Raw genomic sequence first — 23,803 nt, 5'->3', positions numbered from 1 at the left:
AGGCTGTTTTCTGACTAAATCAGACAAAATAAGATTGGTATTGTTGGCAAATCAGACAAAATTAGACAGTTTCTGACCAAATCGGACAAAACTGGACCTTTTTTTTTACTAGAGCTGACATAATTAGACAGTTTTTGTTGGTAAATGGCACAATCTGAAACAACTATGTTGTTTTTTGACTAAATCAGACAAAATTAGTTTAGATAGTTTTTGTTGGCAAATCAGACAAGCTGGACTGTTTTTTGCAAAACCGGACATAATTAGACAGATTGTGTTGGTAAATGGGACACAATTAGATAATTTCGGACAAAATTTGATGTAGCCAAGCAATATTATTATTATTTTTTTTTTTGCTAAATCTGACTAAATTAGACAGTTTTTGTTACCAAATCAGACAAAATTAGTTTCTGGCCAAATCGGACAAAACTGGCCTGTTTTTTTTTTTTGTTTTTTTTACTAAAGCTGACATAATTAGACAGATTTTGCTGGTAAATGGGACAATCTGAAACAACTATGTTGTTTTTTGACTAAATCAGACAAAATCAGATAGTTTTTGTTGGCAAATCATACAAAATTATAGTCTCTGGCCAAATCAGACAAGCTGGACTGTTTTTTGCTAAACCGGACATAATTAGACAGATTGTGTTGGTAAATGGGACACAATTAGATCATTTCTGACAAAATTTGATGTAGCTAAGCAATACTTATTTTTTTTTTGTTGTGCTAAATCTAACTAAATTAGACAGTTTTTGTTGGCAAATCAGACAAAATTAGTTTCCGACCAAATCAGACAAAACTGGACTGTTTTTGTTTTTTGTTACTAAAGCTTAAATAATTAGACAGTTTTTGTAGGCAAATTACACCAAATTAGACCATATCCGAGACAACTAGGCAGATTTTTGACTAAATCAGACAAAATATTGACCGTTTTTGTTGGCAAATCAGACAAAATTAATTTCCTACCAAATCTGACTGTTTTTGTTAGATCATTCCTGACCAAATTTGACAGCTAAGCAATTTAGTTTTTTTGCTAAATCTGACTAAATTAGACCGTTTTTGTTCGCAAATCAGACAAAATTAGTCAGTTTCTGACCAATTTGGACAAAACTTGGCTGTTTTTATGCTAAATCTAACAACATTAGACAGTTTTTGTTGGTAAATCAGACAAATATTAGACCAAAACTGGGGTTCTGACTAAATCTAATATAACTAGGCTGTTTTTTAGTTTGTTTTATTTAGCTAAATCTGACCAAATTAGACAGTTTAAGGCTAAATATGACTAAATCCGGGCTACAAAACAACCTAATTGCGACAGATTTAGTGATTGAAAACAGTCTAATTTTAGTAATCAGACAGTTAGACAAAATTAGGCCCTTCTGATGGTAAATCTGACAGAATTGGGGCCATTTTTCTCCCTAATTTGAAAAATTGAGCTGTTTTTGTTGCTAAATCTGATAAAGCTAACATGCACATTTTTGAAGCAGCACCTCATATGTGGCAAGAGCTTATTTTGTTCTCATTTGTTTACTAAATTTGTATAATATATTTGTATTCAGTTGATTCATACATCACAACATCATCAAACAACAAAACGTTATTCAGCATGCTAAAAACAAGCTCTTTTACCGTACAAACGTATTACAAATGACTGTACAGCTAACACAGAGTGTTGTGTGAAACAGCTTTTGTTTGCACATGCTGAGGTGATTATTCATATGTGTCGTCTCCGCACACTCAACACACTTCTTGTAGAAGTTACCCCGTAATGTGTTCACCTTAGAAATGCTTATCCGTAAAAAAAACCACGTGTTACTATGCGGAAAGATTTAGCGATCAGGTTAGGAACACACCATATGTGTAGAGGTGACCGCTGGAGGAGGAAGGAGACACAGTTAAAGAGTGAAACGCACACACTGTCATAAATCAGCACGGGCCACAGTCGAGTGTCACCCGTTGCCCCACGGGACCTCCAAAGATCCATTTTTATCTGCCCTTCCCTCGTTTCTCTGCACTGTATCTGTGAAGTATATTTCTTACTGTCCTTCTGGGTGTGTTTGAAAACCAATTCAGCATGTTTCATCTCAGGTGCACGTGTGTGTACTGTCATCTCAGATCCTGACCAATCAGCATCCAGGATCACAACTAGCACCTTTTTACCTCAAGGTTTTACAGTGATGTATTCTTGATTCTGAAATTGGCCACAACGAATTGTCTGTCTGTCTGTCTGTCGTCCATCCATCTTGATCCAAAATACAGTAAAAATAGTGAAATATTATTACAATTGAAAATAGCTGTGAATATATAGTAAAATGTAATGTATTCCTGTGATCAAAGCTGAATTTTCAGCATCATTACTTCAGTCTTCAGAGTCACATGATCATTCAGAAATCATTCTAATATGATGATTTGATGCTCAAGAAACATTTATGATTATTATCAATGTTGAAAACAGTTGTCCTGCTTCATACAGTATATCTGTGGAAACTGTGATGCATTTTTGTTCAGGATTCTTTGATAAATAGAAAGTTCTAAAGAACAGCATTTACTTTGTGGTGGATTTTTAATAGATAAAATAGTAAACTGTATATCAAACTAACCATGTTATCTAACCTTATTTCCTTTTCAGGCCTAACATGATAACACTTTGAAACACAATGTACTAAAATGTTCTGCCCTGTGTTTTTGAATGTTGTATGTTGTGTTGCCATACCCCTTTGACTTTGGTTGTGTGAGTGTAAAAATAACACATTTGGGAATTGAAACTAGACAGATGACTAAATTTGAACCTTGTGATTAACAATGAAGTAATCATTAAAACAAAGTTTGCTTTACCTGGTAACAAAATGGTTTTTCTATGAAAACCAATCAAATTGTGGGGAAATTATGTAATGCAGCATGACATTTTTGCCATAACTCCTTATTCTATAAAAACTGTTGTATTCGTGTTAGCTGGTGGGATTCTCAATGGAATTTGTCAGAGATCCTCCGGCCTTGCTTCTTCTTGGGGGAGATTCTCTGAGAACTGCTCGAGAGATCCTCCGGCCGTGATTAAAGCATTTAAAGGACATTTGCTAAGGTCTGTTTGTCGATTATTCCTGCGCAGGAAGAAAGCTAGTTAGGGAAGCAAGTTAGTTAGGTCGACTATTTATTAAGCGTCGATTGGAGACGTTAGGAAATGTCGATTGGAGACATGGAGTTAGGTTTAGGGAAAAATCTATGACAAATTGAAAACTTGTGCAATGGTATAAATGTCTTTACTCTCACCTTTGATCAATTTAATGCATGCATGCTGAATAAAAAGCATTAATTTCATAATTGACCACCAAACGGTAGCATATACAGGTATCATTAAATTATGATCTGTATTATATTTCACACGATAGACCAAATCTAGTCTAAATCAGCATGAGTGAATCTCCACACAGTAAGACGACACAGAATTCTAGAATTAGACAGTTTTTGTTGGTAAATTACACAAAATTAGACCATATACGAAACAACTAGGTGGATTTTTTAATAAATCATACAAAATTAGACAGTTTTTGTTGGCAAATCAGACAAAATTACACAATCTCTGACCGAATCAGACAAAACTAGACTGTTTTTTGGTAAACCTAACATAATTAGACAGATTTTGTTGGTAAATGGGACAAAATATTTCACACGATAGTCTAAATCAGCATGAGTGAATCTCCACACAGTAAGACGACACAGGTTTAATTCCCTCGTGTCGTGTCGCCGACAGGCATGGACGTCCTCTGCCAGCGGCTGCAAACACTCCGGTGGGTTTGTTGTACGCATTCACATCGCGTAATTGCGTTCAGCCTGACACTTTTACAAGTTGCATGAATCTGAATGGGGAGAAACTCTCTGGCTTGGGGACGGAAGTGAGAGTGTGTGTGAATCTAGTTAACAGCAGACATGGGCATGATAAACAAGAGCGCAGAAGTGCTTATTAATGATGAGCCTCTGGGTGCCTATCTTTCCTTCCTCTCCATGCTTTTCTCTTTCTCTCTGTCGAGAGGCTTTGCCATGTGAAACAGAAGCTTTGACATGTCTGTCTGGCATCTCGTGGGAAGCAGCTAAATAAAGAAATAATAACAGAGACCGACAACAACACCCACTTGCATTTCATTGTGTTTACTTTCTTTTAGTCTATTTACATTACCATTCCTCAACTAAGCCGTGTGGATTTCCATATCTGTAATGCGCTGTGCATCCGGAGGAGTTCTAGTATTCCCTGTAGCTCAGGAATAGAGGTTTCAGGTAGAAGTTGAGTTAATTCATCACGCTTTATACCACGGGGACGGGCTAAAAACACATCTAGAGAGAGTAGAAACCATCTCTGGATTCAGTACAACAATATATCAAATCAATACTGGAAACTTTTTAAAACAAGGGGTTTGCAGATCATTCTAATGATGCGTCGGTTTTAGACAGGATGGACGAACAGAGAGATAGACAGACAGATGATAGATAGATAGATAGATAGATAGATAGATAGATAGATAGATAGATAGATAGATAGATAGATAGATAGATAGATAGATAGATAGATAGATAGATAGATAGATAGATAGACAGACAGACAGACAGACAGACAGACAGACAGACAGACAGACAGACAGACAGATAGATAGATAGATAGATAGATAGATAGATAGATGATAGATAGATAGATAGATAGATAGATAGGTAGATAGGTAGATAGATAGATAGATAGATAGATAGACAGACAGACAGACAGACAGACAGACAGACAGACAGACAGACAGACAGATAGATAGATAGATAGATAGATAGATAGATAGACAGATGATAGACAGACAGACAGACAGACAGACAGATAGACAGATAGATAGATAGATAGATAGATAGATGATAGATAGATAGATAGGTAGATAGGTAGATAGGTAGATAGATAGATAGATAGATAGATAGATAGATAGACAGACAGACAGACAGACAGACAGACAGACAGACAGACAGACAGACAGACAGACAGATAGATAGATAGATAGATAGATAGATAGATAGATAGATAGATAGATAGATAGATAGATAGATAGATAGATAGATAGACAGACAGACAGATAGATAGATAGATAGATAGACGGACAGTTTGATGGACAGACAGACAATTCGTTGTGGCCAATAAATTTCACACTTATGAACTGAAAGGGTCAATTCTTCAATTTTGTGACCGTACAGCCTTATATAAATGTATAAATGTATAAATCTCAGTTGATGACTGTGTAGTGTTGCACGTCCCAAACTGGAACTAACCAACTCAACAGGCACAAGTCATCCGGCAAGTGCTGAGATTATCCCGAGTGTGATTTCACAAGTCTGCAACTTCCCGACACACACCCGAGAGCCGCGTCTGTTATCCCGCGCGAGCAGCCGAACACAATCGGCTCAGCTTTCTGCCGCGTCTCACCTCTCGTCTTAGCGGAAGGGCTTTGAATGGCACCTCTGATGGTGTGAAGCCGAGAAGAGAACAATTAAATTAAAGTTAGGTAATCCCACATGCAAATCCTCACACAAGGGCGCTACAAAAGCGATAAAAGGATGAGAGGAAGCGAGCGAGCGGGAGAAAGCGAGTCTCTTGTTATCAGCGAGCCCAGGGGCCGCGAGCGATCACCTCTCTGCCCGGAGCCGATTTGGAGAGACTGTTCAACATAATCTACTCTCTCCGCGGCTCAGCGTGCAGCGTCTGGCACTGGGGGACGACGGGGGGAAATAAGGGACATCATTAGCAGATAAAACGGCCCAGTTTGGACGTCCTCCCGGAGCAACGGCTGTTTGCATGACCCTGTTTATTACAAGACTACCATTTGCATCCCGAAAGCGTTTCTCAAACACCTACAGCTAGCGGCCGGTCAGATGCAGACACACAGGTGCACATAAACACACACACGAACAGAGTGAAACTTTCTCAGGTTATGTGGCATCATTCACTGGAAGCGCTGTATTTCTGCTGCTGTTATACAGAATATATATATATATATATATATATATATATATATATATATATATATATATATATATATATATATATATATATATATATATATATATATATAGTAAACATTTTACTATATATATATACATTTTTACTATATATATATAGTAAAAATGTATGAAAAAATGAAGTCATTATATATATATTAAATAATATATAATTATATATGTGACCCTGGACCACAAAACCAGTCTTATGGGTAATTTTTTTTAAAATGGAGATTTAGACATCATCTGATGAAGCTGAATACATAATCTTTCCATTGATGTGTGGTTTGTTAGGATAGGGAGATACAACTATTTGAAAATCTGAAATCTGAGGATGCAGAAAAATCGAAATATTGAGAAAATCGTCTTTAAAGTTGTTCATTTCTATTGGCGATAGTGCTGCATCCATTCACAAAAATAAATGTTTTATATATTTAAGGTGGGAAATTTACAAAATATCCTCATGGAACATGATCTTTACTTAATATCCTAATGATTTTTGGCATAAAAGAAAAATCTATAATTTTGACCCTTACAATGTTTTGTTAGCTATTGCCACAGATATACCCGTGCGACATAAGACTGGTTTTGTGATCCATACCAGGGTCACACATATATATAATTTTTTCATTCAGTGGCAGTGCATAAAAATACAAAACCTATAGCTATACTTGTGAGGACCTCTCATACACTGAAGCTCATTATAGATACTAAACCCTAATGCAATCAGTCTCATTAGAATCAGTGGATGAATCTACACAGGGCTTGACATTAACAAATGCAGGTGTATTTCAGCAGTGGCGTGTAACGCAGTCACTCCTACTAGACACTTTGGCGGGTTGAATTTATATATAATATATAGTTTTAAATTGTGGTCTTTTAAAAAGGCATCTTAAATAATAAACTAAGTGCAATGTAGTGTAATTTTCCACAGAATAGACAAGCGCTCTCTCTCTCTCTCTCTCTCTCTCTCTCTCTCTCACACACACACACACACACACACACTCTCTCTCTCTCTCTCTCTCTCTCTCTCCGTCAGCAAGTGACACACAAACAGATTTTGTGCTCAAGCCCAGAGTGTGCTCACATAAAGCCGCCTCTCAGTGCTAAATTGAGTTTTTTTTTCGCTGCTTATTGCGCTTAAACAGTCAAATACACACAAAATAATGTCAAAACGCTGGTCTTGGCGAGTATTCATGTAAAAACAGTTAGTTATGTTTTAAGTGAACGTAAACAGTTGAGAAAGAAAACGCATGTGTAACAGTATAATAGATCCGTGCGTCAGGTCTTAAAGTGACAGCAGCCTAATATACCTGCTGCCAAATTATGAGATAATATTAAAAATATCTATATGGCAGATTTTCCCCATGCTATCGATGTCAAAACTGTGGCCAGTGAAAATGCTGAGAGGCTAGAAACTTTGGAAAACCACAAGCCACAGTGGCTGGAGAGCAAAAGAGTTAATGTCAAGCCCTGAATCTCTAGCAGAAGAGCCTCGTTTCATCTTCAGTTCATCCAAAAGAGATAATACGCACAAGCATCACTTCTACTCATCTTCTGGCATTTTTAGATTTCAAATAAGACATAATGTGGCCCAATCATGACATGACAAATTATTAGGATGTTTTTAGGAATTTGAGGCAAAAGCCAGTACAAACACACGCTGTACCTCTCAGCGGGGACTTCATGGCGGCCTCCACCATTCCCACCAGCAGCTGCAGGCTCTTGGGGTCCTGGGCCAGTCCCGAGGCGAAGGCGGCCAGGGCGTCCGCATGGCGGCCCAGGTACTGAAGGGCAACACCCTGTCGGAAGTATGCCTGCAGAAAGAAAGCATGTTAGAATTAATATCCAGTTCAATCAATCTTGAACAGGCGTTTCTGAAAATAATAAACACATTCTGGAACATATTCATGATGGAGTTGCTCATCACCAGTGCTGACAACTTCCTCCAAAGCTTAAAGTGCACAAACCTTCTGAATCTGAAGCGTTTTCAACAAAAGAACAAACTAAACAAGCTGATGGTTGGAATGATGGGTGTTCGGTGAGCGTCTGTCGGGCTAGCTTTTGTGTTGAAGTTTGCATATCTGTCTATGTTTATCATTTTCATATTTCATATCATATTTCCAGAACAAAGCCGACAAACGCAGTCAGCACTTGGAGCCGCTAGCTCTCGGTGTGTCACGGCCTTTAGTGTGAAACCCATTCGCACAAATGTTTCCTCAAATCATGCATCTTGAACACTTTACAGTAAAAGTTAACTAACATTACATTATTGAGAAGTGTTACCGAGAGGTGTGTTGTTTATGGATGCACGATATATCAGCCACCATATCGGTATCGACCGATAAATGTTCATTTTTAATGATATCGTTATCGGCCCAATAGAAAAAAAATGCCCGATATATTAAAGCCGATACATAATGGATTATTTTCTTCAGCTGAGACTCTTCAGATGCGCACTGTTCAACATGATGGTTTTGAATTGCTTGAAATATGATTGGAATCAATTCAAAAAAGAAAAGTTCAGTGCAACGTGCATATCGGCTACATAAAATTATAATGAGAACATCATTATAATTGTGTGTTTGGGACATGGCTTTTAATGGTGAGACTTTAGTTGTTGTTTTTTTAAATCAGGCTCTCAAAAATGATAAAAACTGGATTTAGATTGATCTGCCAATATATATATTGGTTATTAGCTTTCAAATATAAAGTATTACAAATAGGGCTGTCAAACGATTAATCGCGATTAATCGCATCCAAAATAAAAGTTTGTGTTTACATAATATATGTGTGTGTATGGAGTATAATTATTTTCTATATATAAATACATACACATGCATATATATTTAAGAAGAATGTGTTATTTATATATAAAATATTTATATATAATATAAATATATATACACAGTATATACATGCAAATATTTCTTAAATATATACATGCATGTGTGTGTATTTATATATAGAAAATAATTATACACCGTACACACACATATATTATGTAAAAACAAACTTTTATTTTGGATGCGATTAATCGCGATTAATCATTTGACAGCCCTAATTACAAAATGTTTGTATTTCGTAAAAACATTTTCACCTGCTAGACGTCAAAACAGTTGAAAAAATGCCAAAGACTTGTATAGATAGCTGTAAAGATTAACAGCTAAACAAACACATTTAGGTTGTTTTCGAGCTGGTCTACGCTGTAGGTGCTGGTATGGACATCACACTGTATATCTCAGACATGCATGCATTCATGTTCTCAAAGAGACCGCTGTTATTTTGATCGCGCGACGCACAGCAGACCTCGACTGTATTAAACATCACAGCAGTTCACTTGCCGGAACACATAATGTCCTCTCTATATTCACCGTGAGGGAGATGGCCTGATAAACACCATCATTTTCACCGGCGTTCGACTACAGGTTTCTCCGGTCCGAGCGGCTCAAGAACCTCCGCTGACACACAGCTCATTCACCATTATCATCTCACACAGCCGCTTATTAGATCGGCCCGAGCGTACGGCCCACTTCCAGCCGAGCTGATAACGGTTGGGAGGGGGACCAGAGGAATATTAAGACATGACACTGAATTTATGAAGGCCCCTATAATTAATTTCACTTTGCACAGGGAGGCCTTTGATTACAGACTACCTCTTTTTTTTTCTGGACATCTTCATTGAAACGAATGGGGATGCATATTGAATTCAACACATTAACCTTTGGTCTAACCGTGTTATTATAGGACGTCGCAGGCCACCATGCTCGGCTCGATATTAATTGCCTCTTTGTGTACGGCTCACTGCGCTGGGATTGGACGCGCTCGGCTCTGTACGTATGAGCGTTGAGCGCTTTTAGGTTCCGACATCAATATCTGCCCGGAGGCAAATGGATTCAGGGGTTTGTTTCAGATGGCTGGATTAAATCCTATTTCGGTAATGCAATTTTAAAAGCAAATGTGTTTTTCTTTTTAGCGAGAGCGAAACAAATACGTGATTATTCAACAAAAGCAAACAGTGCACTTGCACTCCGTCAGTTTTAAATTAGAATTAAGTTGATTAAATGACAGGCCGGGGTTTGCGTTACGTCTCGCAGCCGAATCAGAAAGCTCTAATTGGTCGCTGAATTCCCAGCACACAACACCAGTCTCTCCACCTCTCATTTCACTTTATTAACTTTGTGTATTCAATTTCCAATTACATGCAAATACACTCAGAGCTGCCATAATCTGGTCTGAACAAAGCAGGCGTTTAGAAAACAAAACACTGGAACCGAATGATTTTAATGAAGTTCAGTTGCATTTACAGATTCTTAAACATCAGTTTTGCTAATGTGGACAGAAAGTCATACTACAACACTCTGATAACGGAATCTACAGCCTAAAGTTGTGAGTTTAAAGTCTGAATTAAATGTTAACACTAAACATATTTCTTTTAGCATTGTCCTTTCTGGTTGCACACAACAACTAACACACAGCATGACCAGCATAGTGTGATTCACAAACAAATGACTCTTATGAATCATGAATCAGCTTCAAACTCTTGAGTTATCAGTTAAACGACTCACTTAATCACTGAATCAGTCAGAGTGGCTATTCAATTATATTGTTTTTGTTTAGTATATAATTAAGTCTAACTTATTTTCTTCCTCAAAACCACAAAACAACTGCTAATTGAATCATTAATGGTGACAATGTTAAAATACTTTAAAGCATTGCCCTGTTTTCTAGTCTCATCAAGCCCAACACTAACTAAACCGATGATGTGAGTTTGGGGGCGGGACAATTTGTTTGGCCAACCAATAGAAAACAGGGAAAACCTGTTAGAATCATCATTTTTGCAATTTCGTTTGTTGATCCAGCAATTACACACATCTTTAATGAACCAGAATCTTGAAGCGAGAAATCCAATATTTAACTATATTTAGTTATAATTTAACTAAATATTGACGCCATATATGACATTAGAAATCTATTTTCCGTGACTCTACACCCATCAGATGATCCAGATCTCCAGTGAGTGTCAATCCAGTGTTGTTTCTATGGGATTCCTGAGCCGCCTGTTCAGATCTTATGTGACGTCTTGACACCTGACACCTTAAATGTGACGCTCCATCCACTGTCAGTTACACATAATCATAGCTAGCTATGGACATAACACTGGGAAAACTGTCAAACACACCTTTCAGTCACACAACACTTTGAGCTTCCTTCAGCTCTCCGAGTTTTTCAGCATTCAAAATGAAGAGCTGCTGCTTTTTTTTTCCTCTCAAGGTTCTAGAGAAATGAGTGACAAAACACAAATGATTCAATCCCACAAAGACCGCCCGCCGTGATTCAGACGTTTTCTGAGCACTTCAATTGAAAACTTGAACAGCGGCACGCTTTGCAGCGCATTACAAGGTTCGAACGTGTGCCGAATTAAAATGATTTCCTCACAGTAACCGCAGTGAGTGAAGAGCACTGAGAATATCAGGTTTTCTATTGCATTTGTTGTATTAATGTGTAAACTTTTTTTGTGTATGAGTTCTGAAAAAAATATTATATAATTATTTGCATGCATATACACTATATATCTGTGAATTATATAATTGAATATATATATATATATATATTATAAAAAATATTATATATTATTACAATTATTTCAATTATATATATATATATATATATATATAGAGAGAGAGAGAGAGAGAGAGAGCACTGTAAAATTTTCATGGCATTTTCCTTGCAAATTCTCTCTCATTACAGTAATGTGCCTTTGCAAAATAAAGATATATAATTTACAGTTATGTACAAAACATTTTTTATGCTGATTTAATACATTTTTCAGAAATAATGTATTTAGTCTATTAAAGTATTAAAATGTATTGCAGTAATGAGAATCTAATTTAAGACATTAAGAATACTGGAAAAGAAAAAGTCAAGAGTCAAACATCCTGATACATTTAAGTAATAAGAATTTGGAGGGGAAAAGTGTAAATTGTCATGAAAATTCAAAATAATGTTTTTGGTCCTAAAGGGGGTTTATTTATTTATTTTTATCCAAAAATAATTGCTTGTTTGAATTACGGGCAAAATAAGACCCAAACTGTGCTCTTTTGAAATATAGCCTTTAATCAGTACAACAATTTTTACATAAGTGCCCTTAACAGACATCATCCCTACAGGCAGGTACATGTTGCCCCCTGATGGAGTCACTGGCTGCCTAGCAACCCTCGCCTGGCAACGCTCGCCCCCTCCAGTACCTCACCTGCTGTGATTTTGGCTAAAAACACGGAGAAAAAAGTGATGAAGAGATGAAGCAAACGAGGCTGTTTAGGACTAATTACTAAGCCAGACGGTTACTGCTGTGCCACTAATCACCTGACTTATGCAAAGTACAAAGAAAACCAAATAATTATGGGCTGAAAAACTTCATTATGGCACATTTGTGCAGGTATTTAATGACTAACTTGTCCAGTGATGTGCAATATGGCGGTAATGACCCGCCATGTGTGACGGTAATGACCACAAAAGCTGCAACAGCTGCTTTACTGTCCTAATGGACAAAAGATGACACACAAGTCCAAGTCTAGTGACAGAAATAGACCAAAACTTGGCCTAGCCTTGGAAAAAAAGACTGAAGGTTTTACTAAATACTCATAATTTAAAGTCACATTAATCTTTTTTATAAAATGTAGTCACACTAAAGCTATTTTGATATATTATTAATAATGCAACATCAGATTTTCTTTATATTCAAACAATTAATGAACAAGCAATTGCCTGGCAGAAAAACTTTCATCTTAAAACTTAAAATTTAATTTCAATTTTACACTTTACAAATGAAAACATAATGACAAATAATAGCATTTAACAAACTATTGCACAACAAAAGTCACAGGGACTGGAATGAATCAGTGAATCATTTACATGAATAGTTCAAATAGTTGACTAAAATGAATCAAACGATTCAGTAATGATTCATTAAAATGATTAACTTAAATGAATCAGATGCAAGAGTAAGTGTTTGATTATTGTGTACAGCAAGACAAAAATAATACTTTTGACACATCTTGACAAACTTAAACTACCGTCAATCAACCAAAAACTAGTTAAGTTAGTAGCATGTTTATTTTTGTCTAGTTACTCCTCAACACTGAAAATCCACAAAACATTTCTGTACATATCAGATGTGACATTCATATCCAACTATATCTCAGCGGGAGGCCGAAACACATTTACTGTGCAATCACACGCGTTCCATCGATCGACGATCCGCATCAAACTGTGAAGGGATGCGCCGAAAAAAGGTCACACTCCAGGACCGTAATCAATGCACATATTCTGCATTCAGCGCCTGTCACAATTTCCTCATGCTGCACAATGACGGACACACACCTGCTATTGTAATCACACCTGTCTGTGGAAAGATGACTCAGAAATCCAGAACTCCTGATGTGGAAAAATCAAAGCGCTCTGGATTAATCAATATTCAGGGTACTATGAGTGTTCATAATGCACAGACTATGGCTGAACGGAGCTTTGCAGATTAGCAGATGCTTCACTTATTGATTGTTAAATGCATTAATCAAGGCCAGATGGCGGCTGTGCCAACACTGTCTGGCTTAAGTGGGGAAGTGCTACAAAAATGCAACTGAATGCATTTACACTGCAACCATCAAAGTGTGTGCGGCGACTGATGCATCACATCTGGGGAGAAGTTTCTCAGAGAAGTGCCAACTTTTCAAGCTTGTTTCTCAAGAGCTCTGGGTTGTTTTTCAATCTCATGCAGAGTAAAAGCACTGCATAAAATGAAGAGTGTGCAGAAGCGCGTCAGTGAAGCAGTAAATGTTGCATGTTAAAGGGATGGTTCGGAGTAAAATCAACCTAGGGTCCTTTACACCATGACCTCGAGCCAAACCCCCCCCCCCAGAAGCCTTTTTCCCCTTGGTTGAACATTATTTAAGTTAGAGCTTATTTAGATATATCAGCCGATGGCTTAGTGCAGGCGCTAATGGATCCAAGGTTGTATCTGGTAAATTACCGCACTAATAATGACCAGAATGGCACCAAACTTCTACAGGAGTACAAATAGGTTCTGTACTCATAAAACGAGGCATTGGAAAGTTTGTAAGTACATCAGGAGTTTATTTAAATAACACTTGCCTGTCGGCTCATGCTACCGCTAACCCGGACGTCGACGTCACTTCAGTGATTTGGGAAAAGCCTGTAAAAGTCCTGGCAGAAAGCGATGCATAAGGATGTAGTGTAACGACAAATTAATTATTTTTTTCCGAAGTGTTGACAACTTAGTGTTAACTAATAATTGTTGCAAACTGGTACTACCAAAAAAATATTTGTCCATTCCTGGAACTGGGCATCGTTTCGCTTTCTGCCAGGACTTTTACAAACTTTCCAATTCCTCGTTTTATGAGTACAGAACCTATTTGTTCTCCTATAGAAGTTTGGTCCATTCTGGGCATTATTAGAGGGGTAATTTACGGGATACAACTTGGATCCATTAGCGCCTGCACTAAGCCATCCGGCTGATGTCTCTAAACAAGCTCTAACTTTAATAATGTTCAACCAAGGGAAAAAAGGCTTCTGTGGGGGGGGGGGGGGGGTTGTTTGGCTCGAGGTCATGGTGTAAAGGACCCTAGGTTGATTTGACTCCGAACCATCCCTTTAACCTTCTTTTCCTTCACGAACTCCCTTGGGAACGTGACGCAGAATGCATGTCGACCTTCCTTACATTACCTTCTCAGATGGTTCACCTTCAAGATATGCAACATGCAGTTGCTCAGAAGAGAAGAAAGTACTGTGGTTAATGTTAAATAATAGGGCTGGGTATTGACACAAATTTCACGCTTCGATTTGAATTCACAAGCTTGCGATTGATTGGGATATATATATCAGATGCAGTACATGTCGAATTTTCTCAAGGAAAAAATCTCATCTAATGTTATGAACTAAACGGAGTCTGACACTGAAGAAACACTGAAGAACAGTAAAGTATATTATGAATGTGTAATATGGTGCATATATTTAACAAAATGCTAAATTAGTTACCTGACTAATGAGTTTATGGTCACTGAATGGCTTTTCTGAAGCCATGATATTGTTTACAAGGTGTTATATTGACGTCTTTCCGCAGTTGAAACACTGACTGAGCAATTACATGAGAAATACGGATTTCGGTAAGCTCGGCTATACTGTATCTTTCAATATAACTTCTGATGTTCATTCGGAAGAGATGATCGGTTCAAGTACCGCTTGAACTGAGGCGCTACAGTGATCCGTCACGCCGTATTAAAGAGCTACAGAACCACATTTATAGTTAATTTTATAATAAAATGGACAGAATTTGAAATCTGAGACTTTGTTTCATATCAAAAGAAACAGCACAAAACTTATTGCGATTTATTGGATGGGATGCGCGCTATAATGTTCTGTTTATTCATTAGCTAAAAATGCCATAGTCTAAAAGACAGATTCTTGGGATTTAAGAATTTATTGAAATTGAGAAATCGATATTTTTACCCAGCCTTATTAAATAAGCCCTATTAAATCTGCTCCATATGAACGCCTCGTTAAAGGAAGCTTGTTTCATGCTTTAAACAGTATTCGTGGAAATCTTTCTGGGATGCTTTACAGTGCTTCTTCCTACAAAGCAACGCATCAGCAGATGTAGTTAAAAATGAGCTCTGTATTAAACATAAATGTGGGAATTAAAAAGACTTTAGAGAGCTACATCAGCAGATCTATGATATGAGCCGTGACAGATCGGGTGAGATCCGCTGACTTTTATCTTAGCTGTGAGCGTCGACGTCGAGAGGCGGCACACATCCTTCTGAAGGCAAAAGCCTGCAGGCATTTCTGTGAAGTCATCAGGCAAATCACGCTGCATATCTCACATACAGTATGGCGTCTCACCTCTCATCCACTTTATTAACCTTAATTAGATTTCATTATAAAACAATCAGCACCAAATCTCATGGAGCCACTCACAGGATTAGCATTTACTCACACTTGCATTAGAGCTAGTCAAGCGCTATTGCTCATGCTTGATGTAAAAGATTCAAACAAATTCCCATTTGACACACTGTTTATGCAATGAACATGAATAATACTTTTTTTTAGCACTCAGACTCAACTGGTAGATGCTAAAATGAGCAAAACTGGATCAGGAAGTAATCCAGAACACCCTAGCAACACACTAACAGGCCTCCAGAAAGCCAAACCCTAGCAACATTATAGCAACGTGCTAACTATCACTCAGAACACTGTTGAAATCACACAGAAACATACTAACAACCTAAAACACCCTGGCAACCCCATAGCAATGTCCTAATAACCACCCACAACACCCTAGCAACCCCATAGCAACGCCTTAATAACCCAGAAGAACCTAGTAACCTCATAGCAACGTGCTATCACTCAGAGCACAGTTGAAATCACACAGAAACATACTAACAACAACCTAAAACACCCTGGCAACCCCATAGCAATGTCCTAACAACTACCCACAACACCCTAGCAACCCCATAGCAACGCCTTAATAACCCAGAAGAACTACACAGAAAAAATAACGACCGTACAGAACACCCTAGCAACTACACAGAAACATCAACAACCATAAAGAACACCATAGCAACCACACAGAAACATCAACAACCATACAGAAAACCCTAGCAACACCATAGCTTTGTATTAACCTTCCAGAACACCCTGGCAACATCATAGCAATGAAACATTAACAACCATACAGAACACCCTAACAACTACACATAAACACCCTAGCAACACCATAGCAATGTATTAACCTTCCAGAACAACCTAGCAACCACAAAGAAACATCAACAACCATACAGAACACCTTAGCAACACCATAGCAATGTATTAACCTTCCAGAACAACCTAGCAACCACAAAGAAACATCAACAACCATAAAGAACACCTTAGCAACACCATAGCAATGTATTAACCTTCCAGAACATCCTAGCAACCACACAGAAACATCAACAACCATACAGAACACCCTAGCAACACCATAGCAATGTATTAACCTTCCAGAACACCCTAGCAACCACACAGAAACATCAACAACCATACAGAACACCCTAGCAACACCATAGCAATGTATTAACCTTCCAGGACACCCTAGCAACCACACAGAAACATCAACAACCATACAGAACACCCTAGCAACACCATAGCAATGTATTTACCTTCTAGAACACCCTAGCAACTACACAGAAACATTAACAACCAAACAGAACACCCTAGCAACTACACATAACCACCCTCGCAACACCATAGCAATGTATTAACCTTCCAGAACACCCTAGCAACCACACAGAAATAGAAGAACCGCTCTTAGCATTGTAGCAAATACAAAAATCTAGTTTATTGTTGGAGTTTGTTTGATAAGATGATGAGGTCTCTTTCTAAATGTGGAATATTACCCAAGTCATAATTTACTCACATTCGCTACATATAAGGAGTTATGAACCCAAAGCACAAGGAACAACATGGCCGCCTGTGAGATGATTACAAACACAGAACGCTAAACTGAACTTGAGTGACACTGAGAAACAGGAAACCGAGGGACACTAAAATAGCAGATGTTTAGCTTGTACGTCCACTAACACGTAAACAACCGATCTGGACGAGAGGAAAAAATGCTGCTAGATGAGAGAGAACTGGGACTAGATTTTATATTCGCCCCTCATGGCTGGTTATTGTCCAGCGGCTCTGTTTCCAGCTAGCCTGGAATGCTCTCGCTCAGATCTCCCATGCGATTACCAGACAAATGAAGCCTAATTTGCAACACATGCAGTGGTATAAATATAGAACCGCTAATTTAACTAAGTTCTCCACAGACTTTAGGTTTTAGCAAGTCAATAGAATTGCTCGGATGACATTTGTCTGCCATGTAAAGCGTTCCCAAGGGCCGACCCAGTTTTCCCCACTTCCAGTCTTTTAAAAGTGCAATTTGTAAGAGTTGTCATTAGCCGCCGGCTGAAAGAGGAACAGCAGCAACGGGCACCTTCAGATAAAAGTCTAATGGTGAAAGTCAACATGAAATCAAGATAGTTGCCATTTATTGTCATTCCTGTTCTTATTGTGAAGGATGTAACAGTGCTCATTATTCCAACAGAAAAGAAATGGCACTTATTTTTACACAATCTGTCATATAAAGAAACTTTTCAGCATAACACCAATTACAGATGAAATACAAAAAATAATAAATATCATTAGTCTCACAATTTATATTTAAATGTATTATTTTTTATTGATTTAATAATAATAACAATAACTAATAATCACTAAAAGCAATATTTATTATTAAATATTTTTTTATTATTTTAATACCACCACCACAACCACCACCACTAATAATAATTATCATTTAATTCACTGAAATGATAAAATTTACTATTATATTTTAAGACTATTACTATTGATAATAATAAAATTAATATAAATTATAAAAAATAAAAAAAATATATTAATATAATTATAAAAATATAATTATTTTTAATTATTACTTTTTTATTATTTAAAGTAATTTTTATTATTGGTCTATGTTATTGCTATAAAACATTACTATTAATAATATGCTTAAAATTATTATTAATACAATTCATAATTTGGTTACAAATTTATAAAAAATAATTGTAATAATTTACAAATAAATGAATAAATTATAAACAATTTAATAGTTTGATTTAAAAATTGGTTTCAAATATTGGTAACTGGACACAAAAAAATCATCTGTATCTATCATAAAAAATCATTACTGGTCAATCTCTACACACAACTGGCTCTCTACACACTCCATTTACACTTCTGATCTGATCTGGTTAAAGGAAGCCAGTTTTTAGAGTCCACCTGCAGTGAGATTAAGACACGACAAAGCAAACAACAAACCTTAATTGAAACTGCCGTCACCAACTGTTCATAGCATGAAGCCACAGCCTAAAATAACAGGCCTAATCTGCATGAATATTAATCTGGATTCCTGTGGGAAGCTAATCAAACGTCATTAATCTGCTCATGGTTGCTTTTGCAAGCATTTTAAAGGAGACAAATGAGTGTGCTTTCATGCCAGCTGGAGAGTACTTGTCACCTGACCCGGTCCAGGACTGAGGCCTGAGATGCACGTCATGCAGTGTCAGTATCCCGCTCGCTGGAAGGGGGAAAAGCACCTGGGAATGTGACCTCAGCATGTGTGAGGAGCTGCAGGGAGCCGTGCTGGAGTGTGTTCCCCGTACAACGACGTAACTCCCAGCTTAACTACCACAGTACGATGCATCGTTGAAGAAATCAACTAGCTAGTCACGAAACCGTACTGTCGCAAAGTGGTCGTTCAACCACGTTGGTTAATGACGTGACCTTTTAATGAAATTGTTTGAGATCGAATTAATGCTAGATGTTTTGCTATAAACTACGGACATGACATCTGAGGACTATTTCTCAATTTTCTCAGTTATTTTGCTTTTTTTCCAGATTCAATCATAGGTTCGTTCTTGCGCACTAGAGCACGTTCACACATGCGCACTCTTCAAAAATGACACTTTAAATCTCTTGACAAACTAAAAGAAGTAAATGGCATTTGTATGTATTCTAAATAAAAGATATAGATTGCACTGAATGTCAGCTTGCTTATTTGGCTCAAGATCAGGATTTATTGTCATGCAAACTAGAAACTCTGCTTCTAACCACAGGAGAGCTGTCCTTCCAAACACACAACTTTGCAATGCTGTTTGCGAATGTTTGTTGGAATGATGGTTTCGGGAAACACCGACTCATTGAACTGCTGATTACGATGGAGCTTGCGATCATAGTTGGCTAACGATGCTTTTGGGAAACACACTCCTGGATGGGCGGCACAATCATGGCACCGATAGCATCCAGCAAGCCATCCCCTGCGGACTGGAGTGCACTGGAGTAAGAAATTGAGGCCGCTGCAAGTTCAGCTTTCTTCCGAAACAGCCCTATTTCACACGACGAGGGGTTTAGGCAATTACTTGTGACAATGGCTGGCATGGCAACTGAGAGAAAGATTGATCTGGACACGGAACAACTGTGTTTGCTTTATTAAAAGTAATTCATCACTCAGCTTGTGTGTAATGGTGCTATAGGAATGTGTGCGTACGGACATACACGTGCTTGACATCAGGACATCAGGGAATCGGACGCACACAAACACACATCTAAAGCTCTGCCGGGTGTTAAAGGAAAACCATCGGAGTGTGCTAGGATCTCAGTCTTAGACTTCCTCCAATTCCACTTGAATTTCCACCATCTGCCAGCATTCAAGCACTCTCAAGTTCACTGCGGCACTCTGGGAACTACGCAATTAATCAGACTCTGAGTAGATATTGGTGCCGCGAGCCTGCTGTGAAACCTGCGCTTTCATAGTTCATTAGACTTAAAGGGGACCTACTGTATTATGGGTTCGTCTTAAAACTCCTGAGGAGAAATCAAAAGTACGCAAATTATTCAATAGTTTACAGCTTAAAATAAATGTGGGTAATTAATCAGATCATTTGGACTTGGAAGAATTCGATTAGAAGTTCATATCGAGATATTTTGTTTGCAGGTTGGGAATCTGAGCTTAAACGTATCTTAGATGCAAAAGTCTCAATTTGCTTCCCACTGAATTTCATTGTTCCCCATTCCACCTCATCAAAAATGGAGAAACAATTTGAGACAATCTCATCAACTTACATTGCCGTTTGTGTTTCGTCAAATTTGAGCAAAACTGAGACATTGTTGAGATATGAATTTCTTTGAGATTATGGAGACATAATGAGACAAAAGTGTCAATTTGTTCTGCATTCAATCTCATTGCTTTATCCGAGAAACATCAGGAGATCTCCGACTGCGAATCTGAGAACAATGACCATTTTTAGATTAGATTATTAATTGCATTGTTTTTTACAAGTCTTGGCAAATTTGGATATCTTATGAAATTCTACATGAGACATAATGAGATAATCTGATTTCAACAAAAGTGTCAGTTTGTTCTGCATTCAATCTTATTGCTTTATACGAGGAACAACTGAGATCTCATTAGTGCTTTTTGTGTCCTGTGGGCAGCAGAAACTAATAGGCATGCACTACGTATGTTTAACACAAATGAGTGCCATACGGATGGATGGAGGCCGGGAATGCTGGCGCTAATGGAGTCCAGGGCTGGACTTCCTAGTGCCGTGTCACCTTGCTCCGGGACAACCCGCTAAGCTGTTGGCACTAATGGTCGCGTGAAGGGCGGGATGAATAGAGAGAGCAAGGATGCGTGCGGAGAGACAGTGCTGGCAGGTACAGACGTAATTGCGATGTGAGATGCATAAGAGAAGTGAGCGCTGGGGGCCGAGATCCAGCACTGCGTTTAGCAGAGAGAAGCTGATGAAGGTCACCAGCTGTGGGAGTCATAGAAGACAAACCCATCGCACTCCCAGCCCTCTCCATCTGCGTGATGGCCACTGATCTGCCATCTCAGCCAGCGAAGAAGAGATTTGAAAGGCTTTAATGCTCATTAGGGGCGAGTTTACAGTCACTACAATACACAGACTCTTAGTTTCGGTGTAAAACGCAGCTGTTTTTCGGCTTGCTCTATTAATGGGAGCCAAAGACTCAATTCAAATCAGCAAATGTTCGCCTTTGGCTTGCTTAGTTGGGGACATTTAATATTCAACAATATTATTGCTCTGCCTGCACTGACACTAGGACTGGGCAAAAAAATCGATTTTTCGATTAATCGTTTTTAAAAATGTGGTCGATTCAAAATCGACTCTCAAAAGCCACAAATCGATTTTTTTCCATATTTGTTTATCTATCACCCAAAAGCCAGTATTAGCACTGTTTATAGCCTTGCAGTCTCCATGTTACAGCTAATGCTGTGAGATTTTATGTGTGTTTTATCTTAAACATAAAATGATCCTGATCCTGATTGATCAAGGCATGTGACTGTTCTGACTTGTCAATTTTCAGCATCAATTTTTCATCTTGTATAAAAACCCTGTCTATTCATTGTATGCATTTGTTTGAGTTTAATATACAGGTTTGTGGCTCTTAATTTCTTTTTATTAATTAACCACTTGTAAACTTATGCTCACTGTTTTTTTTTATAAATATAGGATTATTGGATTATATAGGATTAATTGTATTAAATCTATATTCATTGAGTCGAATCGGGAATCGAAATTGAATTTAGAATCAAAATCAAATCGAGAATCGAAATCGAATCGAATTTAGAGCTTGCGAAACGAAATCGAATCGAATTGGAACATCTGAATCAATACCCAGCCCTAATTGACATCATTATATGAGAACCGAACTGAGCTGGACGATGGCATCACGGTTTTCTCCATATAAATGAACTAAATTAATAACTTTTTTACAACAAAAATGAACCATCACTGAACTTACTTAAGCTGGACTATGATGCCATTTTCTTCTAGATCTTCTAGACTTGCAGTCTATCACTGTAAAGCTGCTTTGAAACAATCTGTATTGTAAAAAGCGCTTTATAAATGAAGGAGACTTAACTTTGTTTGTCCATTATGGGTCAATTGAATGCAATCGTCTTTGCAAATCTTCAGACAGAGTGAAACTCCTGTGCGATGGCCTCTGGTCCTCCCACCGAACCCGTGATTAACACAAAAACATCTGCATTGGAAGCGATCCCACTCAGATGTCGTACCAAAAAAGCATGAGCACTCTTATGATGATGTACCTAACCCCCTTGATGTGAGGTTTTATCTGTGCAAAAAATGCCTCGTCTGCAGAATAACAGAATAAGTGCAGCACGTCAGGAGCCTCCCTTTCAGAGGCAGATGACAGATACAGATAGCATGGCTTAGACGGCACCATTAACGCTCGTGTGATTCAGACCGCCGGCCTCCAGGCTGACAAGAACTTCATTCAAAGAGTCTTTGTGGCTGAAGCGCAGATGAGAAGCGAGCGCTAGCGTGCTGACAACACAGCAGGCTCTGCTGATGTCAGCACGGAAACCGCTTCCACTGACGGTAATGAAACTCTGAGGTTTTGCACAGCGCTCTCTTCCTGTCGTTATGCATGCAGAGCCGACCGTCAGATCCTAATTATTGCCGTGCTCGAGGTAGGAGCCTGATAACGCTTCGCTCCCTAATTGAAATCAAGCCAACCCTCTAGGGAGCGCTGATGAGAGATCATCGGGGGTGCCGGTGCGCCGAGCGCCCAGCCTGACATTAGCGCCGACTCTCAGACAAACTTCAAACACTGACTGGCAGGAATCTGGAATTAAACCGGATAATATTAGCGAGCATCACTTAACTTTTAACTTCTGTGCTATCACTATTTCTCATATCCCTCCTTGGTGTGGCTTGTACGGTATCTGAAACTTTGTACTCCTTGTACTCCTTCCACAACTATGCTTTTTCGGAGATTACCTTTCATGCAGTGTGTATTATATTATGGGCCCTCAAACACTGCAGTTGTAGCTGAGACTGGAAGAGTTTAGACTAATCTGAGACCAATCAGAGAAGAGCAGACCGAACACAACAGACTGGGTCATTTGACCAATCAGAGCAGAGCAGAGTAGACCAATCACAACAGACTGGAACATCTGACCAATCAGAGAAGAGCAGACCAATCACAACAGACTGGGCATCTGACCAATCAGAGCAGAGTAGACCAATAACAACAGACTGGGCCATCTGACCAATCAGAGCAGAGTAGACAAATCACAACAGACTGGGCCATCTGACCAATCAGAGCAGAGTAGACAAATCACAACAGACTGGGCCATCTGACC

At 38.3% G+C, this 23,803-nt stretch overlaps 1 protein-coding gene across 2 annotated transcripts in view; it reads right to left on the bottom strand.

Moving 5' to 3' along the window:
- The window catches only part of ttc28 (tetratricopeptide repeat domain 28), a 317,167-nt gene that overhangs the window by 106,509 nt on the left and 186,855 nt on the right, over nt 1-23,803 (bottom strand). For both annotated transcript variants that reach the window (XM_081354984.1, XM_081354985.1), the window contains one exon: nt 7,682-7,829. In XM_081354984.1, coding sequence (XP_081211110.1) covers nt 7,682-7,829 — 148 coding nt within the window. The remainder of the gene's footprint in view (nt 1-7,681; nt 7,830-23,803) is intronic.

This window comes from Scardinius erythrophthalmus (assembly GCF_964197995.2).
Source record: "Scardinius erythrophthalmus genome assembly, chromosome: 23".
Lineage (NCBI taxonomy): Eukaryota > Metazoa > Chordata > Actinopteri > Cypriniformes > Leuciscidae > Scardinius > Scardinius erythrophthalmus.
This window is presented reverse-complemented; position numbering and strand designations above follow the sequence as displayed.